Source organism: Equus caballus, chromosome 8, assembly GCF_041296265.1.
Source record: "Equus caballus isolate H_3958 breed thoroughbred chromosome 8, TB-T2T, whole genome shotgun sequence".
NCBI lineage: Eukaryota > Metazoa > Chordata > Mammalia > Perissodactyla > Equidae > Equus > Equus caballus.
The window spans coordinates 49,303,039-49,322,700 of record NC_091691.1 but is presented as its reverse complement, the minus strand read 5'-3'; the positions used below and the strand labels follow the sequence as shown (position 1 = coordinate 49,322,700).

At 45.2% G+C, this 19,662-nt stretch overlaps 1 protein-coding gene across 5 annotated transcripts in view; it reads left to right on the top strand.

The window, feature by feature from the left end:
* Positions 1-19,662, top strand: part of COLEC12 (collectin subfamily member 12) — a 179,286-nt gene that overhangs the window by 140,961 nt on the left and 18,663 nt on the right. For all 5 annotated transcript variants that reach the window (XM_023647535.2, XM_070220768.1, XM_070220770.1 and 2 more), the window contains 5 exons: positions 1,372-1,470; positions 2,215-3,261; positions 14,630-15,118; positions 15,907-16,043; positions 17,277-17,386. In XM_023647535.2, the coding sequence (XP_023503303.1) occupies positions 1,372-1,470; positions 2,215-3,261; positions 14,630-15,118; positions 15,907-16,043; positions 17,277-17,386 (1,882 nt within the window). The remainder of the gene's footprint in view (positions 1-1,371; positions 1,471-2,214; positions 3,262-14,629; positions 15,119-15,906; positions 16,044-17,276; positions 17,387-19,662) is intronic.

Sequence of the window (19,662 nt, the reverse complement as noted above, 5' to 3'; positions counted from 1 at the left end):
AGGCAAATTTCCCTGCCTTAAGAGATCTTCTAGTCACCAAGCCACAACAACACAGTGAAGAAGTCCCACAATAGGGAGGGGACTCCTTGCCGGGGGGGGGGCTCGGCAAGACGCACTTTGGCACAGATGTCCCCCAGGAAGTGACGAGCTGGGTCTTGAACAGCAAGTAGGGCTTAGCTTGGTGAAGAGGCCAGAGAGGAACATTCTAGGTGGGAAGGAGAACATCTGAGAAGGCTCAGGTGAGAAAGAGCATTTGGTGCATCGCTCACATCTCATAAAAGCCAGAGTGTAGAAGTCTCCAGGGACAGCGCGGGAGCTACGGAGCTGGTTCACTCCGGTCCTGCAGACCTGTGGGCGTGTACTTCTCCTTGCTGCTGGAGCCAGGAGAATCTCCTCACACAGTCATGCGTAGGAGGAACACTAGATGAATCCAATAAATTGGATCCACTGGCTCACAATAGGCAAAGCATAGTCATGCTTAAAAAAAGCCACTATTTAAAAAAAAGCTGTTGATACCAAGAAGGACAGTCAGACCTAATCCCAAGCTGCTAGAGGTTGGATCCCACAGGAGAAATACACTCTTATTAGACATTTTAGAAAAACAAACTTGAACTCACAACCGTAGAGAATTATTGTCTTCTGAGAACGAATAAGAACAGAAGCTTTTATTTAATACCACATCACTAACTTTCCCTCTCATGTATAATCAAGAAAATGATTTTTTTTAAAAAAGCCTTCTTGGTAAATCATTGTTTGGAAACCCACTGAGGCATCTTCCTGGGAACTGATAAACTACAGGTTCCCTTGTCCCTAAGGAGAAGCAGATTTCCAGGCCTCAGTGGTGGAACTCATGATAGAGAGGGGCAGACACTCTTGACTTTGCACCCCTTCTACGGAGACTCTGTGTACAGACTCGAGGTAGGCGTTATTTGTCATGGAATCTCCCTCTAGGTGAGTGAGTCCTACCTGCCAGGAATGGTAGGGAATCTGATGAGTGATGAAATTTTGTAAGTGATCACAGTGTTATGCTTCCATCTGTGGAAATTAATATAGGAAATGATACAGATTGAGGACTTTCATAGTAGATAAAAATTTACAAATGAGTGCCAAACAGTTTCTAAAAGACAATACCGAATCATGAGAACAGTTAAAAACATACAATTCTCTAATTTACAAGTAAACTACCACTGGGTTTTATGACAAGTAGGTTATTTATTTTTCTAAAAGAATGGCTTTTTCCTCATATTTGATTTCATTCATACTCTGTTTCAATCTATTTCCTTTATTCTCTAACGAAAGAATCTCTTGTTCAAACTGAAAAATAAAATTTGAGCAGGTATGTTTATTAATGCATTGATTTCCACATCTCAGTTGTAGAGAAAATGGACAATGTCACAGGTGGCATGGAGACATCTCGCCAAACCTATGACGACAAGCTCACAGCAGTGGAAAGCGACCTGAAAAAATTAGGTAATCTGCAATGAGAGTAGCCATAAAGTTGAATCCTCTGACTCTGCTTTGTATAAATGACCACAGCTTTTTGGAATGATGTTGCTGTAAATCCATATTCACTCAGAAGGACATAAACTTTTGTATTGTATATTGAATCTTTCTTCATGATTTAATTAGAAGATTTTTAAATTTTAAAGTTAAGGACCAATTTTGGAGTTCAATTCCCCACCCAAAACACTGTTATGTGCCAAATAAAATCTGAAGACCAATCCTGATCAGAAAGAACCACAAACACTCTTTATTAAAAGCTCTTTTATAAAATGCTCAGTAAATTCCTATTTGAATTATTTTAAACTGCATAGAAGAATTGTAGAGATTAATTTTAAAAATGAAAGATTCCAGCCTATTCTATCCTTTGATTTTTGTTTTCATTTTTTGAAAAGGAATTTTGGTGAATTTAATCAACAGTAGGTTATTTCCTTTTTGACACCCTGCCCAGTGCTCTAGAATCAGGTAAATTCTCCTTCTTTAAGAAAACTATTGACCCTAGTTAGTTGGTCCTAATTCTCAGCATCCTTTCCAATTCCCCAGGACCCAGTTTTAATAGATATGTGGACTTTACTAATGCAGAGCAGTCTGCATATCCCACAAATTTTATATCTGAAATACAGTGCATACCAGTTAAGTCTCGTTGGGACCTTTGACCTCACCTGAACACTTGTCCATACCACCAATCTAAGTAACAAACGTGCCTTATTCCAGGGGACCAAACTGGGAAGAAAGCTATAAGCACCAACTCAGAGCTCTCCACCTTCCGATCAGACATTCTGGATCTTCGACAACAACTTCGTGAGATCACAGAGAAGACCAGCAGGAACAAAGATACTCTGGAGAAGTTGCAGGCGAGTGGGGATGTACTGGTGGACAGGCAGAGTCAACTGAAAGAAACTCTGGAGAATAACACGTTCCTCATCACCACTGTGAACAAAACCCTGCAGGCGTACAATGGCTACGTCACAAATCTGCAACAAGATACCAGCGTGCTGCAGGGCAATCTGCAGAGCCAAATGTATTCTCACAACGTGGTCATTATGAACCTCAACAACCTGAACCTGACCCAGGTGCAGCAGAGGAACCTCATCACTAACCTGCAGCGGTCTGTGGATGACACGAGCCAGGCCATCCAGCGAATCAAGAACGACTTCCAAAATCTACAGCAGGTTTTCCTTCAAGCCAAGAAGGACACTGATTGGCTGAAGGAGAAAGTGCAGAGCCTGCAGACGCTGGCTGCCAATAACTCTGCCTTGGCCAAAGCCAACAATGACACCCTGGAGGATATGAACAGCCAGCTCAGCTCATTCACAGGTCAGATGGACAACATCACCACGGCCTCACAAGCCAACGAGCAGAACCTGAAAGACCTGCAGGATGTACACAGGGATGCGGAGAACAGAATGGCCATCAAGTTCAGCCAGCTGGAAGAACGCTTCCAGCTCTTTGAGACGGATATTGTGAACATCATCAGCAACATCAGTTACACAGCTCACCACCTTCGGACACTGACCAGCAATCTGAATGAAGTCAGGACCACTTGCACGGATACGCTGACCAAACACACGGACGATCTGACCTCCTTGAATAATACACTGGCCAACATCCGCTTGGATTCTGTTTCTCTCAGGATGCAACAAGATATGATGAGGTCGAGGTTAGACACTGAAGTAGCCAACTTATCAGTGATTATGGAAGAAATGAAGCTGGTGGACTCAAAGCATGGTCAGCTTATCAAGAACTTTACGATACTACAAGGTAAGTGAAAATTCTGAATTTATATTGTATTAGTTATAGATTGCTGTATAACAAATTACCCTAAAACTTGGCAATTTAAAACAATAAACATTTATTATCTCATAGTTTCTATGGATTAGGAATTCAGGAGTAGCTTAGTTGGGCGGTTCTGGCTCAGTATCTCTGATGAGGTTGTAGTCAAGATATTGGCCAGGGCTGCAGCCATCTGAAGCCTTAACTGGCGCTGACGATCTGCTTCCAAGATAGGTCATTTACACGGCAGTTGGCAGGAGGCCTCAGTTCCTCACCATGTGAAATTGCTCAAGTATCCTTACAACATGGCAGCTGGCTGCCTCCAGAGCAAGCGATCCAAGAAAAAAAGCAAGAAGAAAGCTACGATGCCTTCTATGACCTAAACTCAGAAGTCACATACCATCACATCCACCATATTCTGTTCTTTGGAAATAAGTCACTAAGTCCAGCCCACACTCAAGGGGGAGGGGAATTAAGCTCCACATCTTGAAGAGAGGTATAACTAAGACTTTATGGACAGTGCTCAAAGACACTCCATTAAATATTTGTTGAATGAAAGATTGGTTAATTTGGATTTTCTCAGTGTCTAGCTACTTCAATGCCACTATAAATTGACTCCTTTGAAAGCAAGACTAATTCTTCTAGGTCACAGAGTTACCATTAAGAGATCCCTGTTTCCAGTGTTATGAGCAGATAGATGGCTGGCCATCACAGTAACTGTAAGGCCACAGAGAAAGGAAGCAACATAACTTGCATACAAAATCTGAGTTTTACTCCCTTCCAGGTCATCCACATAAAGTGAATGTTCTTCGCTCACATTAAGTCTACTTTTGAAGATTTGCAGCAACTATATATTAATAGTATGTTCCAGTTAGCAACTATTTTCACAGGTTTTAAGTTGAAAGTACTATGTGGAAAATGCTGCGCTCAGTACTCTGAATGGAGTATACAAAGAAGACCAGATGGTCTTTGCCCTCAGATAGCTTACAATCGAGAGAATTTTAGAGCATCAGGAGACTGGCTCCAAGCAAAGCAATCCTGATTTTCAAAAAGGGGATAAAGGTGGATTCTACAAATTATGTAAAATGAGGAATTTGTCTTCAAGCCTGAGAAGAGATTATTAAAAGGATAATATGTGAGCTTTTAGGAAAGCAGCAATCATCAGAATGAATGCACTAAGAAGAAAGCAGGTGAACTTAATCTTATATCATCACATTAACAGAGTTATTAGATTTTTTTACACTAGGAGAATGAAAAATAGCATATCTGGATTTTACTAGGGCATTTGGCACTGATACCCTTAAGAACAAGATGGAGAAATAGATGCTGGATTATAGCACAGTTTGATGGATTTATTGGTTGTATTAGTTTTCTGTGCTGCATAACAAATTACTACAAAATCAGCAGATTAAGACAACACCCATTTCTTATCTCACAGTTTCTGTGGGCCAGGAGTCTGGGCATGGCTTAGGTGGGTCCTCTGCTCAGGGTCTCACCAGGCTGCAGTCTCATTGAGGGGCTGAGGATTCATCAGAGGCTCAAGTGGGGAAAGTCCATGTCCACCTCCCTCAGGTTCCTGGCAGAATTGATCTCCTTACAAGTGTAAGATTGAGGTTCCTGTTTTCTGTTTGGCTGTCAGCCGGAGACTGCTCTCAGCTCCTAGAGGCCATCTACCGTCCCTTGCCATGTGACTATCTCACAGCATTGCAACTTCTTCAAAGCCAGCAAGGGAGTCTCTTTCACTCCAGTCTGCAAAGGTGAAGTCTTATATAATGTCACCTACTCAAGGGAGTCACATCCCATCACCGTCACCATATTCTATTGGTTAGAAACAAGACACAGGTTCCACACTCAAGGGGAAGGGATTACACAGGGCATGAGTCATTGGGGGTGACCTAGGGTGTGTCCACCACATTGGTTGAATGACCGAGTACTAAGAGTAATAGTTCATGAGCCCCCATGAGCCTAGAGGCAGGTCTGGATGGCAATGGCAGGGCCCTGTTCAACAGCTTTGTCGGTGACTAGCATGAAGATATGAATGACCTATTGGAAATAATCCAATACTTGTGTGACATGAAACTGTATATACTAGCTAGCGGATGATGGAATCATAATCCAAAATGATCTTGAGAGGCTGGAAGAGTAAAGAGATGCCAACAAAAGGAAATAGATAGGAAATACATGTAAAATCTTGCTTGTAGATGGAAAAGATCAAACAGACAAATTTGATGGGAAGGCGTGGCTTAAAGAAAGTATGCATGAAAAGCATGGTAGTTTTAGTTGACTGTAAGCAAGTAAATGTGTCTACCAGGGAATCTAATGTGATTTTTGACTATATCAATAAAAACATGGTATCCAAAATGAGGGAGGTGATAATCTTGCTCCATTCAGTATGGCAAGACAACCCCTGGAGAATAGTGTGTACTTTAGGGAGTCTCTTTCAAGAGGGACATTCACAGACCAGCATGGTCAAAAGAATATGACCAGGATGATGGAGTATAGAAACCATGTGCTGTGAGGAAGGATTGAAGGATCCGGAAAATTTAACCTACAGGAGAGACTGCTTAGTGGGGGAACAGGGCAGCCATCTACAACTATTTACAAGGCTATCATGTGGAAGAGATTTTAAATGATATCTGAGGATGTCCAGAGGGTGAAACTGAGACAAGTGGGTGTTCATTAAAGGAAGATAAATTTTGGTTTTATATGATGTTTCTTAGAAAAATTGGTGTTGCCTGAAAATATAATGGCTTCCCTTAGCAATATGAGTGCCCAAACTCGAGAGGGACTGAAGAGTTGGGAGTCAGGGACACTGTAGGTGTGAGTCATCCTCTGAATAAGGGATGGGCTTGCAGATGATGAGAAAGCTCTTCAGTGCTTAATTTACTTTTTTTCCTATCCTTTCTCGACCTAAATTCAGAATGAGGGCAGATCTTAGCAGATGTGCAATCTAATAAAATGAGAGCTTTCTAAATTTCTCTTGCAATTATAGTATCTTAGACAATCCTATCATGGTATTCTGGATATTTTCTATCTATAAATTTCATAGTTTTACTATTCCATTAGTTTAATTGTTAGCTTATTTTCTGTAAGGAAACTTCTGACATCCTTAGTTTATAGACAGCATGGCGTGTCAGCTAAGGAAGTGTATGGAACACTTATAGTTGAAGATCAAACAATGGCTTTAATGTTTCTATTATACTGATTATTTTTATCAGCTAACATTGACTGTGAGTTGACTGAGTGCTTTTCCCGAACCATCCCAGTGAGTCCTGCCAACAGCTCTGTAAGATAGGCACTTACAGGATCATCACCAGTCTATAGATGAGGAAACTAAGGCTTAGAGAAGTTTAAGGAACTTCCTCAAACTTACAGAAATGACAAGTAGCTAAACAGGATCTGAGGCCAGGCTGTGTGGGACCAAAGCCCAGGCTGTTAACCCCATCAATACTAACTGAAACTGATGTCCCTCTTCCCTGTCCCCAGTTGCTGCTGAAGGAGTCTGTGAGGGCAAGAAGTTGGGATTTCATTCTCAGTGTGAGGGGGAGGTTTTAAGCAAGGTGGTGACATGACCTGATTTATATTTTTAAAATATAAATGCTGGCGCTGGGAGGAAAATAGATTTCAGGAGAGTGAGTGTGGAGGCAAGGGTCCAGTGAGAGGCTATGGACCAGTTATAGGTGACTTAGAATGGGATGGTAGCGGTGGAGATGATAGAAGTGGGTCTCTTCATTCAGGAGGAGTCTTGGAGGTAGACTCAAGGGCAGCCCTGCCCTTCTCTGGACAGGAGGGCCCTGCTGTGAAAGGTCCTGACTGGCCTCCTCCAGCCATGCCCCACCAAGGCGAGGAATCCACAGGCTCAACGGGCTGAGTATTCAGAGCCCATGCCAACCCGTTCTTGACCATGTTTGGTGCCCAGGACCCTTGAATTCCCTACCCGCAGTATCCCAAGCCCAAAGAAGCAGCCAAGTGGTACCTCTGTGTTGTAGGGGTGGGGGATGGGGAATGGACAGAAATTGAACACAGGGTCAGGGGCTGGTGTGTGTGGCTGGACAAGGTTGATGGATGGATGGGCTGTGAGGAGTGAGGGAAAGAGAGGAACAAGATGTCTCCTAAATTTTTAGCTTGAGCAACCAGTGGATGGTGGTACAGACTGGGGAGGTACAGAAAGAGTGGCCTGTTAAGTGGAAGATGTCTATTAGAATGAGGTTTCTGACTCAATGTTTCTGAGATGCCTCAGACCTTGGTTTCTGAATGCTATTTTCCTTTTCACATATGCCTTCCCATATTAAATCTGTCCTTGGTCTTGTCATTACCTGCACTTTCTATATGTTGACCTGAGAAATTTCTCAAGTCAACCAAGTTGCCCCCTGTCTATTCAACCTATTCAACTTCCTCCAGAACAGGAATGCCCACTAGCTATTCCAAGAGCACAAGGGACAGAGGGAAGAACTCCGTTTCCCAATGCAAGCGTTTCCTTCCATGCTTCTTCTCTAGTGCCTTTCCTCTTTCTCTACATGCAACTCCCATCCCTGAGGATAAGGGAAGGATGGGATAAAGCAAGATGGAGCAGGACGGGATTAACATTGGCTTATGTTGGGCTTGCCTCTGCAAGATTCAAAATACTCTAATGCTTTCTGGGAAATTCTTGGTGACTCACACTTAATGAACCCTGATGCTGCCTGTACAGTTCAGCCACCTAAGACAATTGCCTAATGAAGAAGTGAAAGCTGAAGCTGACTGATTGCACTGAAGCTAGATGACAATGTGGAAACAGATATTAAAACATGTTGAATCCTGACAATTATCTCTACATCCATAAACTAAAAAACCTAGTTATGAAAGCCTTATTTTTTTTGTTGTTACAAATAACAAAGATTTTTATCCTAATTCTGGACACAGAGGACTTCATACCTCATAACACACACTCTTGGGTAGGAATTCACCTCACATCCTGAGGTCTTCCGCAAGCTACGGAGAATGTCAGTTGCATCCTCCCAGTACGATCAGAGTTCCCTTCATCCGCTCTTCTGAGAGAGATGTAAGATTTAGTAAGGAAGAACAAGCGCTCTGGAATCTGACAGGGACAGACCTGGATACAAGTACCAAGTTCCTCATCCTCTCTGTGCCTCAGTTTCCTCGTCTGTGTCTACCTTTTAGAGGTTATGAGAACTTAATGAGATAATGTAAAGCGCTTAATGCAGTGCCCGGCGGGAGTTAGCTAATAGTCATACCCAGGTGTGAGTAAGTTCAGTTCCCATCCAAGGTTTCCCTTCTGCTGTAGCCCCACCCAGTACAATTGCACTGGAAAACAACAGCCTCATGTGCACAAGGAATAAAATTGTACAGATGGGGTTAAGGTTGATTTGGGTCCAAAAGTACTTCCTGCTGGCTTCCTGGTGCTCAGCCCTGGAGAAGAGTCAGACTCAGGTGCTGTCAACAGCTTTCACTAATTTTTTTTTTTTGAGGAAGATTAGCCCTGAGCTAACATCTGCTGCCAATCCTTCTCTTTTTGCTGAGGAAGACTGGCCCTGAGCTAACGTCCGTGCCCATCTTCCTCTACTTTATATGTGGGATGCTTACCACAGCGTGGCATGCCAAGCGGTGCCATATCCACACTGAACCAGTGAACCCTGGGCCACCAAAGCGGAACAGGCACACTTAACCACTGCGCCACCAGGCTGGCCCCTTTTCACTCATTTTTTAATCCACATTTATTGAGTGTCTGCGATATGCCAATTATGCTGCTGAGCACTTGGATAAATTGTCTGTTTTCATTATTACATACATCTCTTTGAGATAGGAATTACCAGCATTCCCCATTTTCAGGGGAGGGAACTGAGGCACAGAGAGAGCCTGAGTAACTTATCTGAGATGAAGCAGCTAGTAAATGGCAGACAGTGCTAACCTTCGGTCTGTCTAGTTCCCAAACCCGTGCCTCCAATGGCACCCTGCTGCCCTATGATGATTCAAGAGAACAGATGATATATTCAGGGAGGTTGAAATGCAGGAGAGTTTATTTTCAAGAGAACAGTTGGTTTAGGCTTCATCAAGGAACTAACATTTGAGCTGGACCTTGAAAGATGCATAGGAAAGCTGAAGGGGCAGGGGACAAAGCAAAGTGGATCAGGCAGGAGGCTTCAGTTTCTCTCATTGCCTACCGTACTCCCTCGTGGTACACTTCCCCAAACAAGACTGCTATCTAGGGATCCTTGAGAGCTCATGTTCAAAGGTATAGAAGCAGACTGTGGGCAGTTGGTGAGAAACAGTGGTTTAAATATACCCTCCTCTGTGGACAAGGAGCTTTCGTGGCTTCCTAGAAGTCTGACTGTCTTAAACAGTCAGGAGTCAAGTCAAGAATCAAATTATTCTTCAAAACAATTGCTATATAATATTGATTAAATTTCCTTTTAATTTGTACATTCTATATTCACTTCAGTGAAGCAGAATAACTTTTTCATATTGTAGGTGTTTAATAAATGTTTAATTCAGTTGCATTCAAAGTAGATTTTTAAATGAGAAGAAAAATGCATCAGATTATTTTACTCTTTTTCTCTATCCTCCAACCTTACCACTAGTGGTTCTAAAATGAAGTCTTCAAGATTTTGGATGGCAGTAAGAATTAAAGTGGTTTCTCTACTTCCTGTTTTGTTGGAAAACAAATTGGAACCTTATCTCAGGGGTGGGACCCGGGGCTGGGCCCTTCTGAAGGCCTGCAGTGTAGTTGCCAAAGCAGAAAGGGCACAGAGATTTCAAATCTTCTGTCCTCTTTGAACTGCTTGTTTAGAGAATTCGGGTGTTCACAGCTCCCAGCTCTGGAGTCTGGGGAACACAGGGAGGGGGCTTTGCGGCAGTGCAAACAGAGACTGCTCAGTGCTTGGGTCTCAGTCATATTTGGGCATTTCTGGAGCTTGTGATGGCTTTACCAGCAACACGGGTATCCCGGGCATTTCAGAATGCTGAGCCAGGCAGTCACCCACTTGGCACTGAAAGCAAATCTCAAATTTGCTTCTGTTTGGGACATCACATGTACTTCCACATGTAGTGTAGCCATTTTCTTGATCCTGAATTCAAGTTGTAACTGCACAAGCTCACAAATACTCCCACGTCATATATCTCAGTGTTTTTGGTTTTAAGGCACAAAAGGTGGCTTATATTTTATTTCACTTTACTTTCACTTCAACAGCTGCCCAATAAAAGATTCAAGTAAGACCTAAAAGCCTGGGATCATCCAGATGCTAATAAGTGATACTAGTGTCCTGGGTCCTAGAGGAAGATACACCCCTGGCATTAATAATCAACTTTTTTAGGGGGTCTAGTGCTGACTTTTAAATGGTTTTACCTCTCTTTCTCAGTGATTTTTAAAAAGAAATAAACAGCAAATTTCTAGGTCTTAATGAGCAAAGTACATTATATGACTCTCTTTATGTATGGGACACACAGAGTACATTTTCACAGAGCCCAGCATCTGAAGGCAGAGCGCTGGTTTCCTGCTCCAGCTCTGTGATGGTTTCCCCAAGGCCAGGGCAGCTGTGGATGAAGACAGCATTAACAGTGTGCTTACCAGGAGTGTGTCCACGGCCACCAATACTCAACCTTATTGAGTATTGGTGAGAGAGAGACAGATAACCTATTTGTGATGGATTTAGTACTTCGTATGAAAAATTCGGTTTTTGTGCTAATCCAGCTGGGAAATCCATCACAAGTAGGATGTTAGACCTTTGTCAAAGGCAAAAACTTGTATATTCTCCCAATATCTATTCCCTTCCTTCACAAGATCTCTAAATTAGCATCTGCTGGTATTTTGTGCTGACTGCGGGATCCATGCTTGACGCTGTTCTTAAAATAAGCCACAGCTTATGTTGAGTGAGTGGGGACATTCAAGAACCACCTCAGTTCAGAGGGCAACAGCTGAACACCATGAACTACCCAACACCAGAAAGAAATAAGATTAATGAAAAGCTGTCACCCTGGGTGAGGGGCGTCTTGGATTCACGTCAAGGGAGGAAGAATTGTGTGTCTTTGGAGTTGTCAGAAACCAGGGGAAGGTGTTCTGGAAGAAATACAACTCCTGCCACATCGGTGTGTCAGAACAGGGAGACCAGCCCCTGAACAGTCCCTATTTCATGGGCGCAGGTAAACTCATACACTTACAAGTATAGCACCCAGATGTGAGTGATTGAGAAACACTGATTATTGGTGAAATTTGTAGAGAGAATAAGGATAAAGAATTTTTAAACCACTTGAATTTCCCAACAGACCTTCTTCATTATTTGGATTTCTTAAGGCTAAACATAGAACAGAAAACAGAAATAGTTGAGAAGAAAAGCTACTTTCATTTTTGCCGTTACTCCAAATAAATTAGAATTTGTATATATGCTTTGGCCTATTGTCAGTGTTGTTCCACTAGAATTTTCCATAATGCTACATCCATTATGGGGAATGTACATGCCACCTTCCACGCTATTAATCTCTAGGACACTATTTCTCAACTACACAAAGGAACTAATATACCTTTTTAAAAGGTGAATCTGGCAGTGAACATCCACCTTCCCTATCTTTGCTAAATAGGCTGGACTATTCAATGAACCTCCTCAGGTTAAACAGAGAAAAACCTCAGATTGCAGATGAAGAGACCGCTGGATCATTTCTTAAAAAAGACATCTCCCCATGATCATTCCATAGTGGGAGCCAGGGTCAATTGACATATAGATTGAGTGGAGCTATACTTCTTAGACTAAACTGAGGGACACCAGGCAGTTCACCATTCCCGAAAAAATCTCTCCTTTCTGGTGTCTCCTGGGGCCCAAAATGTTAGCATTAGCTCTTTGGGCCTTTTGACCCTTGATGCACATTGATCCGGTAAACACTCGCTGAACAATGACTATGTGCCAGACGCTGCTGGCTGCTAGATGAGGAAGTGTCCCCGAAGAACAAACAAGGACTGAAAGAATAGAGAAGGAGGAAAAACTTCCATCTGGAGTGACCTGGGAGGATTACATGGTGAGTGAATAGGAATTTTCCAGATGGATTCAGGCAGAGGAAATTCTAAGAGAAGAGATGTGCAGAAGTGCAGAGAAGGATGGAATAAACACATGTGACGCCTGCTCACAAAAGCCTTGATACCAGATGATCAAGTAGGGGCTGAATACTCTGGAACAAGTGGAGATCAGAGGTGTGTGTAAGGAAGACAAATGTGGGAAAGATACAGAGTGGGGTAATGGAGAGAACTCAGAGGTAGGAAGAGCAGTTAAGAGATTACCATAAAAATCTACCAAAAAGACAGAGTAGGGGGAGGGGAGAGAGAGAGGACACCCACACTAGGGTCATGATGAGCAGCAGAAAGGGAGAGCCAGTTATGATGATGTGGTGGGATAAGGGATGATGGAAAGACATCATAACAACGAAGAGATGATAAGGTCAGTTTTAGACCTGCCAGGTTGGAGGTACTGGCAGGACATCCCAGAGAAAATGGACCATCCAATGATGAGATGGAAATAAGGACCCAGAGCCCAGAAGAGCTGATGATAGAGAAGAGCCAACAGAAGTTGGTGGGCAGAAGTCAATGAGTCGGGTTCAGGGAGAGGGTGCTTCGTCCTAAAGTCTTGCAGTTATGGAGCAGACAACCCTAGAAGGGTCTCAATGAAGCTAGTCCTAGTATAGCGTAAACTCTCTTACAGCTCAGTAGAGGGTCCTGCCAGTAAATCCATGGGTGACATCATGGGTAGCCTTAAATAAGGAAAGCGAGTCCAGGGCCTGGGTTCTTGCTGAGAGCAGATGGATGGGATGGACTTGGGGCCATGTATGAGGGTACAGTGAGGTCCATCAGGGCCTAGGAGGGGAGCAGGGCAGAGAGATCCCCACACAGAGGTGGGAAGGCTGCTGCACCATTCTGTCCTGACCAGCTGGGGGTTGGTGGTGATGTAGGGGGATTGAGAAAACTGAGGGTGGGAGGCCTACCCACCATTCATCCCCCCAGCACTTCCACCCTTCCAGCCAGAAAGGCTTTCTGCTTCTGAAGAAAGAACAAGCATGGGCCTCTTTTACTTATTCATGTAGAATCAGGAGATCTCCAAAACTCTGAGATTCCGGGGAGTAGAAAGTTTGAGAACAGTGTCCTCCGAGATCCATTCATGTCAACAGGAGAGGACCTGGATTCCAGTCCCAGCTCCATGACTAGATTGTGACTGCCCATCCCTTGTTCCCCGGGTTTATCTGTCCTGAGTAGCTAAGTAACCCTGAACACAGAGCTTGACATCTCTGGCCCTGCCTGTCCTCAGATGTGCTGTGGGAATAACATGTCATAGACGAAGGTCAGGCGACATAGTGTATGTAAAAGTACCTCGAACTTTCGAGTGTATAGTCATTCACAACACAAATCCTGGTTGTGGTGTATGGGTGTCAGATGGCCTCTTACCCCTGAGAACTCAAAGAAAACAAAGCAGTCCTGTGTTAAGGGAGCTGCTTTACAGGATGAGAAGGCACTTGGCTTCCTTCTTCCCCTGCTTTTTTTAGGGAGGACTGCGTTTTCCTCCTTTGGTGGGAAAATGGTGTCATTTTTTCTCCCCCGCCAGTTAGACGGCCCCCCTGGTTCTTCTCTATCTCCCCTTCCCTATTTGCATTATTGGACAAACAAACTGGAGAAACGGACACTGCCCCTCCTCAGCCCTGGCCAGGGGAGCGCTTTCTCCATAGACCTCCCGTCCCTCTGAGCTGGTCCTCGATGGGTGAGGGTCAGCCCCAAGGACAGCAGTGTCCCTGCAGCAATGCTGGCAGAGGGGACAGGAGCACCAGGTGGGCTTGGTGTGGTGAGGGAATGAAAAGGACCGTGCCTCTCAATGCTCGATGGCATTTTCGTGTCTAAGTCAACTCTTCATCCCAAGCACCTTACACAGCGCTTGTCATATAATAGGTTGTCAATAAATATTTGTCAACTTAATGAAAAGAAGAGGAAGTAAGTAGGAGGGAATCCTGATCCCAACATGCATGGCTTTTCTGCTGGTGACAGATGGTCCCAGACAACTAAAAGGGCCCAAGTTAATGATGTGAGTCACACTGCGGCAGGGTCAACAGGAAGATGTCCCTTCCCCTGAAACATCCACAGATACTCAAAAGCGGTGTGTTGTTAAGATGTATTCCAAATGCTTGGAGCAGGAAGGGTAAACTTAGTAAAGAAAGCTTTTTATAAAAAAAAATGCCATCAACAATAGCATGGTAAAATAATAAGCATTCCTTATTGCATAGATTTTGTATGTCTAGATTTTTTTAAGTTGGAGGTTTTATAGGAAGATAAATTCTTCACTATGACTCACGGTGGATTTTATGTTTATGCCATTTACATTTTTTTATATTTTAGGTCCTCCTGGCCCCAGGGGTCCCAAAGGTGACAGAGGACAGCAGGGCCCCCCTGGTCCCACTGGCAACAAGGGGCAGAAAGGAGAAAAGGGGGAGCCTGGGCCACCTGGCCCCGCCGGTGAGAGGGGCCCAATTGGGCCAGTCGGCCCCCCTGGAGAGCGCGGCGGCAAAGGCTCCAAAGGCCTGCAGGGCCCCAAAGGCTCCCGCGGGTCCCCTGGGAAGCCCGGCCCTCAGGGCCCCAATGGAGACCCAGGCCCCCCAGGCCCCCCAGGCAAGGATGGACTTCCAGGCCCCCAGGGCCCTCCTGGCTTCCAGGGACTGCAGGGGACTGTCGGGGAGCCCGGGGTGCCGGGACCGCGGGGGCTGCCGGGTTTGCCTGGGGTGCCAGGCATGCCAGGCCCCAAGGGTCCCCCCGGCCCCCCAGGTCCATCGGGCGCAGTGGTTCCCCAGGCCCTGCAGAACGAGCCAACCGCAGCACCGGAGGCCAATGGTAAGTCTGAGCCCTTCCTCCCACCAGGGGCCCAGCAGTGCGTGGGCTCCTGGCTGGGCGGCCCCCAGCGTGCGACCCCACAGTCCCTCCACTCCCGCCTCATTTCGTTGGGCAGTGAAGGCAGCACGTGCGGCAGGCACAGGGCCCTGCTGCCTTCACAGCCTCCATGCCAGGTGGTGCCACTCAGGCGCACGTTTCTGTCTAAACACGACATTTCATTTCCTTTTGAGAAGGTGTTATGGTGCCTTCTCGTCCTCTGATGATTAAACCTTTGGTAAAACCCTAAATGTTGGCTTTGCAACCAAGCCTATTTTTCTCTCCTTTGACCCACACTTGATTCCACTTGATTTCCTTCAGTACAACTTGGGTCATCCTTGGGTCATAGCCCAGTTTTGGTTCTGGGTTCTCCCATCTGGTTGTTTATAGGTTCCATATGATTCCAGACTGACGCTGAACACCTGTGCCTGCACTGCTTTGTATTGTTGTTTCTGTTATTTCTGTCATTGTAAAGACTATTCCAGACACAGAAGAACAAAGACCCAGCATAGATATTTTCCAGGTTATACCGTTTTAGCTACTGTGTGCTCTGCAGTCTACATCCCTATACTGGTCTTTGCTCCCAGCATGTCTGTGAACGGCAGTCATGGGCTCCATACACAGACGATGGGGCTGCTCCTGGCTTGCAAGGGAAGCAGGGCCATAGCTGTGGCCTCTTAAACATAGCGGAAGAAAGACAGAGTGCTTTCTTTGTTTTTTTAAGTCAATGTTTTAAACCTTTGCACTCCTAGGCTGCCCGCCTCACTGGAAGAACTTCACAGACAAATGCTACTATTTTTCGGTTGAGAAAGAAATTTTTGAGGATGCAAAACTTTTCTGTGAAGACAAGTCTTCACATCTCGTTTTCATAAACACAAGAGAGGAACAGGTATGTTTGCAGCGTACTTACCATTGCAGAAAACTATAATTTAAGGATAGTTTACATCTGGAAATTGCATGCTTACTGGGGATTCAAAGATATCAAGAATTCATAGTCACATAAACACAGAAGGCTACATTATGGAGATGTGGGCCTCATCCAGTGACAAGAAGCATTCATGGCATGGGAGTTATGTCCTCTTGCTCCCACCTGGAAGATACTGCTTTCTCAAGCCTGGAGATGTGTGGCTGTCAAGAGAGCCGTAATGCAGAAGAGAAGCCTGCAGGCCAGCAGCAGGCACTTATGGAGAGAGAAGCAAAGAGGCATGAGCACTATAGGGGTGGGGTGGCATACATGGGACCAGGTATGTGGCCTCAGCAGGGTCAGGGAGGACGGAGGCGGCCATGGGGACACAGCCCACATGAGATAACAGTGGTGACCACTCCCTGGGTCCCTACTACGTACCAGGCACTTTATGAGGCATTTTCTCCTTTAAACCTCACACTAACCCTACAACCTATGGGTAGTAGTATCCTCATTTTACAGCTAAGAAAACTGAGGCCCTGCAAGGCTGAACGATTTATTCATGGGATGACAAGTAAATGCAGTGCTGAGACTGAAACTGAGGTCCATATAGCAGCAAGGCCAATGCTCTTTCTTTGGCGCCACACTGTTCCAGTGCCGCCTTCCTTTTCCCTAAGTATCTGCACAGACACAACCCTGAAACAGCTGCTTCCCGCAGTAACTGACTAAGAATGACAGTACAATCAAGGCCTGGGCTTTAGAGTATACAGCCCTGGGCCCAGTCCCAGCTCAGCCACTTATTGTCTTCACTACGGAGATTGTTGAAAAGACTTCAAGACATGGTGCTAGCAACACACTGAGTGTGGGACCTGGCCCAGAGGAAGAAGTCAAGGATGCCATAGCTGTTACTATTATTAGAACATGGGAAGGCCAGGTGGTGGAAGGGGATGGAGGCTGCTGGAATTCATTGAGTGATCTGGGTGATTTAGAGGAAATATCACTTGTAAGTTTATAAGGGGAAAAAAATGTCAAAGCCCCCAAAACAATGCAAAACAAAGCAAGTTCACTAAAAAAGAGGGCCACAAAAGCAGTGTACGTGTTCTGATAAACATCCTCTTTTGAAATGTCTTTTTTTTCCTAAATGTTGCTGGGGGGAAAGCCCCCCAGACATCTGTTCCAAGAAAAGAGTAACACACTGACAACTGATTTCTTTTTCAGCAATGGATAAAAAAGCAGATGGTGGGGAGAGAGAGCCACTGGATCGGCCTCACGGACTCGGAGCACGAAAACGAGTGGAAGTGGCTGGATGGGACATCTCCAGAGTATAAGTGAGTGCTCAGAAACTTCCAGAGTGGCGGTCAGACTCTCCTGTTCTGTTTTTCTCCTCTTGCCTGACTCCCTACAGTTTCTCCTCTAATGACCTTATGTCCTAGATGCTCCTCTAACTGAGGCTCCTGGTACCGGTTTTGTACATATTTCCATGTAAAGAAATTGTGGTTGAGAATCTATATGCTGTAAAATAGCATTTTCCTTTCTCCTTTTCATGGAATGAATTTTTTTTCCTTTCTACAAAACAAACCATCAGAGGCTTATAAAACCACACACCACACAGTACAGTACTTGTGGCCGAGGCGTTCTCTTTAAATGCTACCGTGAAGGATTGGGAAGCCCAGGCTGCCTCAGGCACGTTCAGAGCTCACCTGAGCTGTGATTCTGACAAGGGCTGGGAGCTCTCATCAGGGTCACACCATCAGTGCCCCTCACCTGGTTGGCTTTCTGGCCAGAGTGTGATGATGAATTACAGGTTCACGACTCTCCTCCACATAGGAAGTTCAGCTGCACCATGAGCAAAGGCATATGTGGGACAACCATCCCCCAAATATCTGAAGAGTCTCTGTAAGTCCGATGTGACCTGAGTTCTCGAAAGGCAGCGAAAAAGAATGGAGAACTTGACGGTACCTTCTCGGGGCCCCTAGGGACACAGAAGTCTCCACAAACCTCATCCTACCCCAGGTTTCCTCCTTCCGTCCTCCTACCCCTGGCCTTTAAGATGACTAAATTGTGCCAATTTGAACTTCACTTCTACTTCCTTCTCCTGCTTTGCCTCTAATGGGTGTGAAAAGATGCAATAAACTGTACCAAATGGAGCAGAATCTCTAAAAACCTCCTCTGAATAACTTTCTTTTGCTGGAGACAGAGAAGGCTGGCCCTGCAGAGGCTCAAGCAGGTGTGAGGGCATCTCGGCTTCAGGATCGTGTCCCAAGCATGGAGGAGACCAAAGCATCCATGGCACCAGGAGAGGAGAAAGCCAGGTGTTTCAAGTCTAAGTCAGTGTCTCAGGAATTGAGGCTGGACCTGTAGTGGTCAAGGAGGAGTGGGGGTCAGAGGTGATGGAGGGGCCGGATGGAGTTTAAAAATGTTTGTGTGCACATGACTGTGCACGTGGATAGACGAACAAGCAACTTTGTACTTTTAAATCCTCCGTGTGAAGAGCATGATTAGAGGATAGAGGTGGAAGCTAGAATAAGGCCATTTCTTTAAAAAAGAGTGACTAATCGTCGAGCAAAACATTTGAAGATTTTAGGTCTGCTCCGAAGGTGAGCCTCAGATGCCCCCAGAGCAAACGGCTGTCTACCTGCTAGCCTGATGGGTCCCTGTCTGCTCCCTCTGCACCTGTCCTCCGGGAGGAGAAGCTGCCCCACACGCGTCCTGGCACTCGGGAATTGGGCTGACGGCTGAGGAGAGCGCCCAGCATGTGGAGATGCACTTCAGGAGACTGTAAACCCTTGTGAGAGGTGTTGTCTAAAATCAGGGAAGTGCAGGGTTGGAGGTAGGGATGGGAGGCAGAGATTATTAAAGGCAAAGATAAATCTGTGACTTTGATAGTCAAGAGTGCCAGAATTATTTTTCTTAAGGGAGTTGGCAGGGAGCTAGAAAACAAAATCAGTCTCCTCCACTTCTCTCACAGCCATAAATGCACAAAAGTTCTGGGTTAGACTCACTCAGAAATTCAGTCTTAAGCTTTCCTCCAAGAAAAAACTGGATTGGCCAATATGGAATGGATAGAGCTAGAACATCACTGTCTATACCAGCTCTCCTGAGGTGGAACTTTTCTCCTCTTTCCGGGCTCCAGCAAGAATCATGTGATCTGGGAGGAGAGCACCAGCATTGCTACCCAGGACCTGAGAAGGATTACATCACCAGACACCTTCCTGGAACTCAGTCCCCAGCCACAGCCACCCTGGGGCCTCCTGAGAGTTTGGCTTCTGCATCCCGGCCACAGCACAGACCCATGCTTCTCGTTTTCCACCCAAAGGAATACATATACCTGTCAAAATCCCCAGGATCAAACTTTAAAGGCAGGAATAAATTAGGCAGACATATTATACGGCCTCAATACTGAAGGCTAATTTAACTTGACATATAATAATAAACACTGCACAAACTAGAAAAAGAGCCAGTGCAGCGAGGGGAGAGAGCACATACCCTGGAGTGAATGAGGTCACGTTCCAGGCCTCGACCCAGCACTCAACAGCTGCGTGACCTTGTGTGAGTTACTCAACCCTGCGAATTCTCGTGTCCTCATCTAGAAATGAACATTGCA